Source organism: Thalassophryne amazonica, chromosome 16, assembly GCF_902500255.1.
Source record: "Thalassophryne amazonica chromosome 16, fThaAma1.1, whole genome shotgun sequence".
Lineage (NCBI taxonomy): Eukaryota > Metazoa > Chordata > Actinopteri > Batrachoidiformes > Batrachoididae > Thalassophryne > Thalassophryne amazonica.
Window position 1 is genome coordinate 7,022,828 of NC_047118.1, and position 12,657 is coordinate 7,035,484.

At 43.0% G+C, this 12,657-nt stretch overlaps 1 protein-coding gene across 1 annotated transcript in view; it reads right to left on the reverse strand.

The window, feature by feature from the left end:
• Positions 1-1,849: 1,849 nt before the first annotated feature.
• The window catches only part of svilc (supervillin c), a 44,264-nt gene continuing 33,456 nt past the window's right edge, over positions 1,850-12,657 (reverse strand). Inside the window, exons 23-32 of the mRNA XM_034190225.1 lie at positions 9,698-9,983; positions 8,265-8,410; positions 7,070-7,172; positions 6,771-6,975; positions 6,564-6,697; positions 6,318-6,473; positions 5,860-5,997; positions 5,670-5,776; positions 3,248-3,403; positions 1,850-2,513 (exon numbers count right to left, since the gene is read on the reverse strand). Of these exons, the coding sequence (XP_034046116.1) occupies positions 2,367-2,513; positions 3,248-3,403; positions 5,670-5,776; positions 5,860-5,997; positions 6,318-6,473; positions 6,564-6,697; positions 6,771-6,975; positions 7,070-7,172; positions 8,265-8,410; positions 9,698-9,983 (1,578 nt within the window). The 3' untranslated portion in view covers positions 1,850-2,366. The remainder of the gene's footprint in view (positions 2,514-3,247; positions 3,404-5,669; positions 5,777-5,859; positions 5,998-6,317; positions 6,474-6,563; positions 6,698-6,770; positions 6,976-7,069; positions 7,173-8,264; positions 8,411-9,697; positions 9,984-12,657) is intronic.

The window sequence follows — 12,657 nt, forward strand, 5'->3', positions numbered from 1 at the left end:
TAATCCAGCTTCAAGAAGACAGGATCCTCTGATCCCCACTGCAAATTATACATGATTACACAATCCAGCGACATTTAAAAATGAAAATAGAGACCTCTGGTCTGATTTTTTTTTTTTTTCCTCCCATGTTCCATGTGGCGTCACAGTGTGAATCAACTCAGCGGATGTGATTAGGATCAACTAGGAATCAAGATATCTACTACTATAAGCAACAGGTTGGTCATAGTGTCTGAGCAGGCTGTACTCTGGGTTCTTTAAATGGAGCAATATCGCCACCCGGTGGACATTTACTACTAATGCCAGTAAAATAGAATGTTCACCAAGACCTCTAGTTTATTCATAGGTCATAGAGTCTGAAATGTACCATTACAGGACTCAGTTTTGCTTCTGGTCTGGAGTTTCCACATATACAAGAACTGATTTTCTGAAAAAGACCAGATGCCCAGTTGTAGAAAAACAAACTGCTGTTAATACCAGCTGTTCATGTGGTGCATTTGTGTATTGACAGACATATTAATGGAAACACTACTTTGAATGTTAGCATATATGATTAATCATTGAGCCTAACTATCTGTAATGTGACCACATAAGCTAACACTAACCAGTCAGAATCTCCATGTACAGTCACTCAGTAATCAAACACCTTTTAAACAATACCCATTAAAAAGTGGCACATAGAATTGTAGTACTTTGAAAAACATGTCACTCAGAACTCCAACAGTGGCCTCCGTATAGAACCATCAGCAACAGATCCATCCCCATGTCTGAAAAGTAACCATCTATCAATTGCAGCCATGTGAAGTGTGGGCGTCTCCTTGGTCTTCTCCACGCGCTGGTGTCCTCAGCACTGAGGCACCCAGAGAAATGCACCACACGGCCAACATGTCATAGCCAACATTCCCTCCCAATACAACTGATGTTCCTCTCTGTCTCCCTAAGTAAACATTCGTTTGACATTCCAGCAGTATTCAAGGATGGTCTGAAGATACCCAGTATCCAAAACATCTAGCTGTCACTTGGGGTCACTGATTAGCATCAAGTCTCACAACGGTACAGTAAAGACTGAAAGGACCAGGAACCTAAAGACTTGGACCTCTGTTCTCCTGCAAAGGTATCAGCATTGCCAAATACGTCTGTCCAGCGCCCCCAGGATTCTGTAAGCTCTGCTAAGACAAAACTCGATCTCAAAGGCTGAGAGGCCAAACACAAACAGTTAAGATTTTTTAAATAACGTTTTGCACAGTATGACCACTTAAAAAAAAAAAAAAAAAAAAAAAACATCTGTGTTTCAGGGTTGGTTTTTCCTTTCACTCCATTGAGACAGCTCTGGCACGTTATTGCATTTGGATGCTACGAGGCCGAATGGAATTAGCATGCCGTTTTAACCAGAGGGAACATTAGCGGAGCACGTCTTCCTGCTCCTCCATACATAGATAACAGTGAGTCCCTGTGGAGCCGTAATCAGGCATTACCCACAACCCCAACAAGCAAGTACAGACGTGTGCACGTGCACGCCAGCCAGACAACTGAACACATCAGTGCTTCACAACTAGTTATTTTTCAGTTACGCTGTGTAACCTTTTGACGACAATCAAAAAGCAGTTTTTCTTTGTGTTTGTCTGTCAATCAATGAATGAGGAAACATTTATAAAGTGTATATCTTTTTATTTTCTCATTTACATGTTTATTCACACTGACTTGTTATATCAGTGCTCATTTATCTTGTAGTTTGTCCCTGATGTCCTTCTGCTCAGACACCGTTGATTTGTACAGATAAAGTTCAGTTTGACAGGAACACGTGTTTGTGCTTTTTTTTTTGTTTTCGTGTACAGTGGAAGTCAAAGCGTGCACACGGACACGTGCAAACACAACGCTGCAGCAGGGGTCTCAAAAACAAGTCAGCAGGGGATCGGGGGCAGTGTCCCACCTGCAGGGGTCACTGAAAAACCAGTGATTATAGTGACAAAGTGAGTGAAAAATGAAAGAAATATTTTGCAGAATAGAGGTAATAAATTGCAAAGGCTGTTGTCATAGTTCAGATGTGGTTCCCTGCTGGTATTCTGAAAGCCCAAAACTACAGTTTTTTTTAAGAGAACGAGAGAGAGAAAACTGGTGGAGGAGGCACAAATTAGGGACAGGGATAAAACCCTCTTTTAAAAAGGCACAGGCAGTGAGGCTTCTCCAAAACAAGGATTTGGCCGAGAACACTTTTAAGGCTTAAATCAGACTCTCAGACACAAGTTGCAAACAGCATCTAGAAAAAGACTGTGTATGTTGCCAGCTGAAGAAAGTAACACTTTGCATCCAATTTGACATAAATATCTTCTTTTTAAGCTTTGAGCAGTCCTTTGTGCTGCAACGTGGCACTAATGTCCACCTGCCACCGTCTCAGAGACTGTCCCTCCATCAGCCTGCGGTTCCACCGAGCAGAGGAGACCTTTAGTTTTCTTTAAATCAGTTTGCTTCCAGCTCAGGAGGGAGTCAAACTCATCTCTCTTTATTTCCAAAATAGTCTAAAAAGAAATAATTTTAGAACAAGGAACAGTGTAAAAGGGTGATTCTTTAACTACGGGCACTATTGGCCTTGTAAATGTAATTTCCACCACACCATTGCCTTACAATATAAAGCGCCTTGGGGCAACTGTTATGATTTATACATGTGCTCTGATGTCACTGTTTATCTCCATAGAAACTACCCAAACAATCCTTCATACAAACTGTTAAGGGACATTACAGTGTTGTGGTGGAAATTACGGCAATAGTGTGGGACAACTACATTTTGTTTAAAAAAAATCACAACAGTTGTATGACATTGAATACCCCAATTATGTTTTGATTATTTTACTGATATTTTATGCAGAGATATGTTAAAACATTAGAAAAAGCGTTTCTTTACCATTAATTTTTATCATTGAAGATCAAAAGTCTGGGTGTGGGACAAGCACAAAATGGCAATATTCGCATATAATGATGCTGAAAAAAGGTGAAAAAGTCATCATAGACTACTAGAACAAATTTCTTAACACACTTTCATTGTAAAGAACTATAAAAGTGTGAAATTTTCCCTTTTTTCTGTTTCTCATACAATATGATCAAAGGACATAATAAGTGCCCGTAGTCTAAGAATCACCCAAAAATAAGTTGTGTTAAATGTTATAGGAAAAAAAAATATCCCTAATTATCCCTGTTATTGTAAAAATCTAGTGAACACTGCAGCCTGCTGGTTGCCGATGCTGTTGGCTCAAACCTGGAAGTCTTGATCCGACAGGTAGATCTCTAAACGGCCGGGGTCTACTCCCTCAGGCAAATGGCTCCTCATCAGCTCCTCCAGAGGGTACTGAGTCTTTGTGAGCCAGGCTAAGGCGTCCTGCACCAAAGTCAGCTTCATCTGTCCCACAGCACCCTGACATACAAAGGTGGGGGTAAATAAGTAAATAACCAGAAGCCACTACAATAATGATTGAGAGCAAAAAGGAATCATTTAGTTACAGTGTTAACATGTCATAAAATCCAATGGATGCTGACCTTGTTTGACCTTTACTTTGGAGACCAACTATTCAGCACAGTCAAAACGATTCCATTTATTAATCCTACGAGCTCAACCAATAATTTGCATCATTTTTACCAAAACCGGAGCAACCAACTTTTGTCTTCGTCACCATTTTTGCTGTTTTTACCCCATAACATTCAGTCACAGATGGTCCAAACTACACCTTTTTTGAATATTTATAGTCAGACAAATAATGTGGTATACTAATCAATATGACTGGAGCTTTTTTTTGGGGGGTTTTTTTTTGTTTGTTTTTTTAAGTTGATGCCAGTGTAATCCTTCACTGACCCCTCCCTGGCTAACAAGCTCCAACTCAACCAAGCAACCAAATTTATCTATCATTTGTTCTTGGTGGTTCTTTAGCTACCAAACCGGGATGGCCACCATATATTTGTGTAGGTCATGATATACCCAGACTGGACAGGCCAAAATGGGATCTGGCTCATGGGAATCATATATTCGATGGTAAAGACGCAAGTTTTTTTGGCTGCTCCTTTGTTTTGCGCTCGGAGTGGCCACAACAGATCCGAGGGGGATCTGCATGTTGAATTGGCACAAGTTTTACATCGGATGCCCTTCCTGAAGCAACTCCATATTACATGGGGAAATGTGGCAGGGGTGGGGGTTTGAACTGGGAACCTTATGCACTGAAACCAAGTGCACTCATCACTTGGCTGCCACCCCTGCGTTCTGTGGTGTATTTCTCAATATTTGAGTACACTCATATGTAAGCGGATATAAAATAGTAAGCAGTGGTGGGCACAGTTCCGCTAACCACTAATTAGCAAAGCTAACATTTTTGTTAGCAGATTAGCTTTTCAGATAACTGAAAAACATCAGCGGGCCAATTAGCTTCTGATAAGTTTAGTTCCGATAACTTTTAGACCACTAACATATTTTTGCGGGCATAGTAAATACAGCTTAACAGTTATAAACATTTGTTAAGTCTAAAATCAAAGATTTTAGTGCTTAACTGTTACATGTTTTGTAGCAGACAGAGCTCAATCCTCTGCAGGCAGAGAAGAGCCGACTGCCAGAGAAAAAAAAAAATATTTTTAACACCATACAGACCTGCCGTCACATTACTGGAGTCATGCACAGGCATACAGTTTAATGGTTACAATTTTAAACTAATTCCAGACAAGTTATTGAAATTAATGTCAGTCTGTCGTTTGAAGGTTTTAGCATTTAGACACATGCCACGGTGCATTATGGTAAGATTAGTTTCCTGGCATCAGTGGTTGGCTGGTCGGGCTGATCGGTATAACACGTTACTGAAATGTAACGTTTCAGTAACTTGCTGTGTGTTATACTGACCAGCCAAGCACTGATGTCAGGAAACTAATCTTACCATAATGCACTGCGGCATGTGTCTAAACGCTAAAACATTCTAAATTAGTACATTACTTTAAAACTAAAATGTTTAACTGATATTTTCACTTTGTAAAATGACAGACGTGACATTAACTTCAATAACTTGTCCGGAAGTAGTTTGTTTAAAATTCTAACCATAAGTCAAAACTGTATGCCTGTGCATGACTCCAATAATACACCAGTAGGTCTGTATGGTGTTAAAAATAAATTTGCTTTTTTTCCCCCCTTCCTCTCCCTCTATGTTTCCTTTCTTTCTGGTCACCAGGTCTCTTTTGCTGAGAGAAGGCCGATCTGAGACAGAAATGCTGAGTTGTTGTTGTTGTTGTGTCAGTAGCTGCCTGCCAATGTACTAAAGTCAATACTGAAAGTTATCGGTTTAGCTTTTATCTGTAACTTCCGCTAAATTTCTTTTTAGAGGTTTAGCTTTATAAAAGATACATTTTCAGTTAGCGGATTAATGGTTATCAAAGCTAACATTTTGGTTAGCTGTGCCCGCCACTGATAGTAAGTAATAAGAACTTTGCCTGCTATTTAAAAATTAGGACACAAATGGGAATTGGGGGGGTGTACATGGCAATAGGAGACTGCCCAAGACAAAATTCTCAAACACTTGGAGGTAGGAGGAAAGCTTTACGAAGATACAAAGGAGCTTCTTTGTGGTTTATAAGCACAATTGATGACTTGAGGCCACTCGAATCTTCATCTTTCCATATTTCTAGATAACGACAGTCCACAGATCTTGTACCTGTGTGGGGGGTTTCTTCTCCCAGCGAGGGAAGACGTTAGTGAAGGTGAGCGGTTCTGACCCCTCACTGATTAGGTAGGCCAGTGGTGGGCGTCTTGGATTCATTTCTGGAATACAAAGAAACACGTCAGCATCCAGCAAAGCTCTGCAGATCACATCCAAGTGGTCCTGATAGAGCTGCTCCCTCTACCTCTGCAGTACTGCAGTGCCGTCTGCATGGCGCAGTTCCTCTCACTGTGCCAGCGGGTTGAAGCAGAGAGATCCTCTCGGTCAGAGTGACCTCTCTGCCACAGGTACACCTCCAGATGGTTATCCAGCAAAAACAACGCTGGAGGAAAGACGAGTGATACGTTAAACAACCAGACAGTCCACACCTCAGTCAGACAACCGTATTATTCTCAAATGGGGGAGAGTAGTCTTCGCGTCTTATTCAGAGGAGAGCCGTCTTTTCACATGAAAAACCCTCAGCATTAAGTGGTTACACTTAAATGTAAAGTTAGCACAATACATATTCTGCATATATTATATCAATTAAAAGAAAACTCCACATTCTACCATCATGATGATACTGAAAAATAATAAAGCACAAGAACTTTCCCAACACTACCGCTTGTGGCTGCAGACCTGATGTTAGTCTACTGCCCTCACCTGGCTGCGGTGCCACATACAGACTCTCCTGGACGAACGGCATTGCTGTCACTACTCCTGGCAACCGGGTTGGACTCTGGAGCTCCTGGGCCTGGAAGCTTCCAGAGGCAGCACTCAGGTGGAAGAGACGAGGTGTGAAGTTATACCTCCCTGGATCTGACAGAGGGCGTGTGGCTGTTATTTTGACTGAAGCAGATGGAAAGCTGGAAGTACATGTCATGCGTGGACAGAAGCAGCGGTGTTTACCTTGCAGCATGCAGTCGTAGGCTTTCCTGTCCATCTGTCCAAGAGCTGTCCAAAAGTCTGCAGGCTCTGAACCTTCCTCTACTGCATGCACTTTCACAGGGCTGCTTCTGCTGAGACCCAACTCTGGTGGACACCTAACAAACATGAGCAGAGTTATTTTTTAAACTATGCATGGAATTAAAAGCCCACTAGGGACGTGCCACTTACATTTCAACGAGACGGCCCACTGCTCTCTGGCTGACCTTTCTGCAGCTTGGATGGGCTTTGCAACCAGTCCACAGGTACAGCGCCCCCACCTGGCTGTTGATCAAAACAATGGCACCTCTGGATCGCAAGCTTGCACAGCAGCAATCCACTTCTAGCAGAGAACCTTCGTCTGGGAGCTCTCCACGGACACAAAACATACGCCAGCCTGCAAAAACAGATTTTTTTGTTTTGGACTGCAGAGCAATGAGAGTGGATACAAGTAGACAAAAAAAAATAATTACACAAAAACCAAACTGTACCTGGTTTAGCAGAGGCTTCGTCTCGCTTGCCTTTATGAATGACCAAGCAACCCTGGAAAAGCTGAAGGAAACAAGGAGGCTCCTTCCCCTGAGGTACCATCACCTTCATGAACAACACAGCAATAATAAATAAAACAGCTGTAAACAATCTCGCATGGAAAACTGTGAGAATACAGTATCTGTGTGTATAATGGTTAAAAAAAAAAGTTCGAAAATCCTTCAGTAATTCTGCAATCAAAATGTAACAAAAGTGAGAAATATCTGCAGTGAAAGTATAGTACGGTCAGGGGGTGATTATGTTTAAAAGGTGTAACCTTATTGAGACACCCAACGCAGTTAGAGATGCACCTGTTAAAATGGAAAAATGTAAAAAAGGATTCATCAGAGCAAATCTTCTCACATACTATACCGTATTTTCCAGAGAACAAGTTGTGGGTTTTTTTGTGTTTTAGTTTGGGAGGTCCTACAACTTTTACTCCAGTGCGACATATACCAAATAAATAAATAACACTTTCAAGAGTAATAATAATTATGTATATCAGACTTTCCCAGGACTCAAAGGACTAAAACTCCAATAATGAAAAAAATAATGCCTATAATAAAAAGTAAACTACAACAATACACAAAAAAATTAAAAAGATGATAATGCAGAAAAAAAAGTGTGACTTGTACTCTAGTAGTGCTACTTTTATATGGGTTTTTCCTCTTCAAGCAGCATGTTTTAACAGGTGCGACTTATATGGTGGAAAATATATTTTTCACCATACACATATATACATATATATACATACACATATACAAGTTGCAGGACCTCCCAAACTAGTTAAACCATACTCCATAAAATACAGTATTCATCTAGTTTCTTAACAGACCACACTGTGGATTGAAAGCTTCAGCATTAGTAGGTTATATTTTTGGCCTGAGCAGCACTACACGATGCCATCATTGCCCTAATTAAACTTTGAGGATATGTGTATCTGACAAAGTAACAAAATCACTTCCAGAGTATTTGCTTTACAGTAACTGCATAAATACAGTAAATGAAAACAAAATGTAATGAGGTAAAAAAAAAAAAATGTAATGCGCTTTGATTTTATACTCAAGTGAATGTCCTTTAAGCCAAATCCAGGTTTGAGTTCAGGTTGTGATCCCGAGTTAAGTTGTCTGAAAGGATTTTTAACAGCAGTATGCTGACCTGTGATTCTTTGTTTTTCATCCCGATGGACAGAAAAGCTGCACTGTCCTGCCCACTTAAACTGGAGTGACGACCCCGCCACAGAAAGAAGACGGTGCTTTCTGGGGTGGGCCCCTTCATACACTCATCCAGGCCATTTGTACCACCTATAGAGACAACATAAGTCCAAAACACACTGGCTGAAGAAAAGCTATTTATCATACGAGGTCTGTGAGAAAACTATCCGACCTTTTTATTTTTTTCAAAAAATATATGGATTTGAATCATGTGAGCTTGCATCAGACAAGCTTGAACCTTTGTGTGCATGCATGAGTTTTTTCACGCCTGTCGGTTGCGTCATTCACCTGTGGGCAGGCTTTGAGTGAGCACTGGTCCACCCCCCTTGTCGGATTTTTATTGTTTAGGAATGGCGGAGCAACTGCCGCTTTGTTCCATGAAAATTTTTTCAGAAACTCTGCCAGACAGCCAGATGGAAACCAGTTGGAAGATTCAGATGGCTTTCGGTGAAGATTCTATCGGTATCACACGGATTAAGGACCATTAAAACTGGATTAAAAATGGCCCACGGCGGCGGAGGGCGCACCGAGCGGCCATCGACAGGCTGGAACGAGCAGATCACTTCCAAATTTAAGGCTCTGTTGATGCAGGACGTCGTGTGACTAAACCATTCATAAGATTCAGACGGCTTTCGGTGGCTTTTCAGTCGAGTGAGTATCCGAGAAATTGTTTAACAGCTGGGCATGTTCCAACTTGTCCTGTGAGACTTCCAACACGGAGGTGTTTGTCCCGCACCATGAGCAGCTGCCTCCAGACGCACGAATCCGTCCGCACGTCTTTCATTACAAAATCTCCTTTAACAGTGGAATGTGCCGATAAAGTGCTAATCCCGACCTCTTCTGAAACTTCTCTGCTAGTCACACGACGTCCTGCATCAACAGAGCCTTAAATCTGGAAGTGATCTGCTCGTTCCAGTCTGTTGATGGCCGCTCAGGGCGCAGTGCGCCCTCCGCCACCGTGGGCCATTTTTAATCCAGTTTTAATGGTCCTTAATCTGTGTGATACCGATAGAATCTTCACCGAAAGCCATCTGAATCTTCCAAATGGTTTCCATCTGGCTGTCTGGCAGAGTTTCTGAAAAAATTTTCATGGAACAAAGCAGCAGTAGCTCCGCCATTCCTAAACAATAAAAATCCGACGAGGGGGGTGGACCAGTGCTCACTCAAAGCTTGCCCACAGGCAAATGATGCAACCGACAGGCGTGAAAACCTCACCCATGCGCACGAAGGTTCAAGCTTGTCTGATGCAAGCGCACATGATTTAAATCCATATAGTTTTAAAAAAAATAAAAAGGTCGGATACTTTTCTAACAGACCTCGTATTTTAGGCGTTTATTCCTAAAAAGCTCCAGTGCAGTGTACATGAATGCCCCTGACCATCTGTGATGCTGATGTATGTCCATCGGATGACGTAGGAGTCCCCCTCATGAAGCTGTCCATTGGTCTCTACAGGAATCTCACTGTCATCAAACTCCTGGACATGCCACGTGTCCACAGCAACCGTTTTCAGCTTTGTCCGACTTGCAACAACTCCGTAACCCCTCTGGATATCTTCTACAGGCAGCATATTATGGACCAAGCTGTCATCTTCCTTTTGGCCCAGAACTAGAGCTTTGGCATCACAGGGGCTCAGGAGGTCAGAGCGAGGGGGCAGGGCAGGAACCTGAAGACAGACACTAGTGCGTGAGTAGAATTTGAAGAACATCACACTCAGATAATCTGACATTTAGCAACTTCTGACAAAAGTTTGGAGTTCAATGAAACTTGCTGCATGGTGTACTTGGGGAGTCATAATGTAGAAAAAGTGAAATAAATTGACCTTCCCTTCTTTAATAGAAATACAGCTGAATCATTTGCATTTTGATCTTTCTGTAATTTGCAGCCAAAGCAGAAATGAGTTGTTTGCCATCTCTGCTGCAAACAAACCTCCTACAGATGTCTCTGGCTTTCTCAGATCTATTTCAGCTGTGAAGCTGTGATATTTTCCGATGCCAGTCACTTTTTTGCGTCATCCTCTCTTAATGGACTTCATAAAATATATCCAGCTCATGCTACATGTCTGCATCCTTCAGCAACACACTTAGACCTGATCCCAAAACTCTCCCTTTGCCAAAGGAGTCGGGCGCAGTGAGAGTATTGGGATCGGGCCTTAATCTATGGTGTCTCAGTCCACCCAGCAGTAAATGGGTACCGACCTCGGCTGGGGAAGTAACCTTTGTCAGACTGGCGTCCCCTCTCGGGGTGGGGGTTGTAGACTCATCAGCTTGAGGCTACAGAATCTGGAGATCTATCAGCAAGCACACAAAATGATACCTCTGCTCTGACACAATAGTTGCTTTCATCTACTACTATGAGCAACAGGTTGGTTATTGTTGTGCCCCAGGGTTAATGTAAACATAAATAAAGTACAGTTTAAATGGGGCTGTAAACATTTAGGTCAGGGCACTGTGAATGGGGGGGGGGGGGTGTCAGCTGATGATCATTTGGGCAGTGTTTGTGATCCTCTGCAGCACCTTTCTGTCCTCAGCTGTGGAGCCTGTGTACCAAACACACCTGGACAGTATGTCAGCACACTCTCCTCTGAGGAGTGACAGAAGACCAGCAGCAGCTTTGTGTCCAGGTTGTTGTTCCTGAGGACACGCAGGAAGTGTAGCTGCTGCTGAGCCTTCTTATGCTGCATTTACACATAACGATGACAAGTCACGAATGCCACGAAGTACACATTCTTAGCCGCTGATCACGAATGTGATGATTCGGGGCAGAGGCGTCAGGAACTGCTGCAACCTGTTACCACATGTTACGATTAATGGCACGTGTTGCTGGAGAATGATCAGGAACCATTACGCACGGTCAAGAATAATGTTCCACGTTGTTGCGCGCAAGGTGAGGTGAATTTAGGTGAATTGTTAAGGTTAAGGTGAATTGTCTCCACACACACCCATATTCATCCAGCCAAATTCAGATCGCTCCAGTTTTTCCAGAAGAACTTTACATGCATAGTTGGGCTCTGTGCCATGGAGTGGCGCAGAGAGGAGGAGACGGACAGAGCCAGATGTGTGGCTTCATGCGGCTCTCGTCTTGCACGTTTTCCCAAACATCAGGCACATACAGCAGGTGGAACACCTGCAGGAGCGCGCTGAGAAGCACTGAAATGAGACTTTTAGCCGACTTGGTGTCAGCAATCAAACTGAATGCAGTGCAGCAGGGTTTAATTGTGCGCACGCTTCTTCCTCAGCCGGACTGGAGGAGGTGCAGAGATGTCTGGCTGCACGTGAGTCTCCTCTGGTTCAGACTCGCTCTCCCGCTCGTTGATTACAACAGCAGGTGGAAAACCTGCAGGAGCGTCCTGTGGAGCTTCAGCAGGAACTGTGGAACGACACTTGGCTGACTTCGCATCACTGTTCCTCTTCGGCATACTGCATCAAACTGAACGCTGTGGAGCCGACTTTAATTGTGCACAAGTGACAGAAAACTGATTTGTCGTGGCGCGCAGTGAAATGTGATGCCGTGTTACAAGTCGTGTCAAAACTTGACAGTTTCCGTGTCATTTCGTAATAACGCGTGACAGTGTGGGCTCCAAGAACCATCACAGGAACCACTACTCATCAAGACGGATCAATACACTCAGTTGCGACCTCCACGACGTGAGACGCGGGTGGTGTGTGACATTCGTGGAAGATTTTTTTGAGAGGCAAAAACATGCTCCACGAATATCAAGAATATCACGCACTATTAAGAAACATATTCAGATGCATTAAGTGACATTAAGAATGTCAGGAATGTGTCACGAATGACAGAAAAATGACATTCGTAATGCATCTTGCTTATGTGTAAACGCACCTTTAACCAGAGCCCTGATGTTGGAGGTCCAGGTGTGGTCTGTGGAGATCTGGGTAACCCAGAAACCTGAAGGAAGTGACAGTTTCCACCTGTTCTCCATTTATGAGGGGTGGGGGAGGTTGGTCCTGTGTGTTTTTCCTGAAGTCCATGATGAGTTCTTTTGTCTTATGAACTTTCAGGGCCAAGTTGTTCTCTGAGCACCAGAGTGACAGTTCTTCCACTTTGGCCCTGTAGGTTGTCTCGTACCCGTTGCAGATGAGTCCAACCACTGTGGCATCGTCCTAATATTTTATAATGCGATTGGTTTGGTGGGTTGGAGAGCAGTCGTAGGTGTACAGGGCGTACAGCAGAGGGCTCAGACTGCAGCCTTGAGGGGAACCAGTGCTGACTGCGAGTGTGAAGGAGTGGTGGGGGCCGAGTCTCAAACTGTAGGCGGCTCGTCAGAAAGTTTTTAATCCAGTTTTTTTAATCCAGGGATCTGTAATTTCAGCACTATG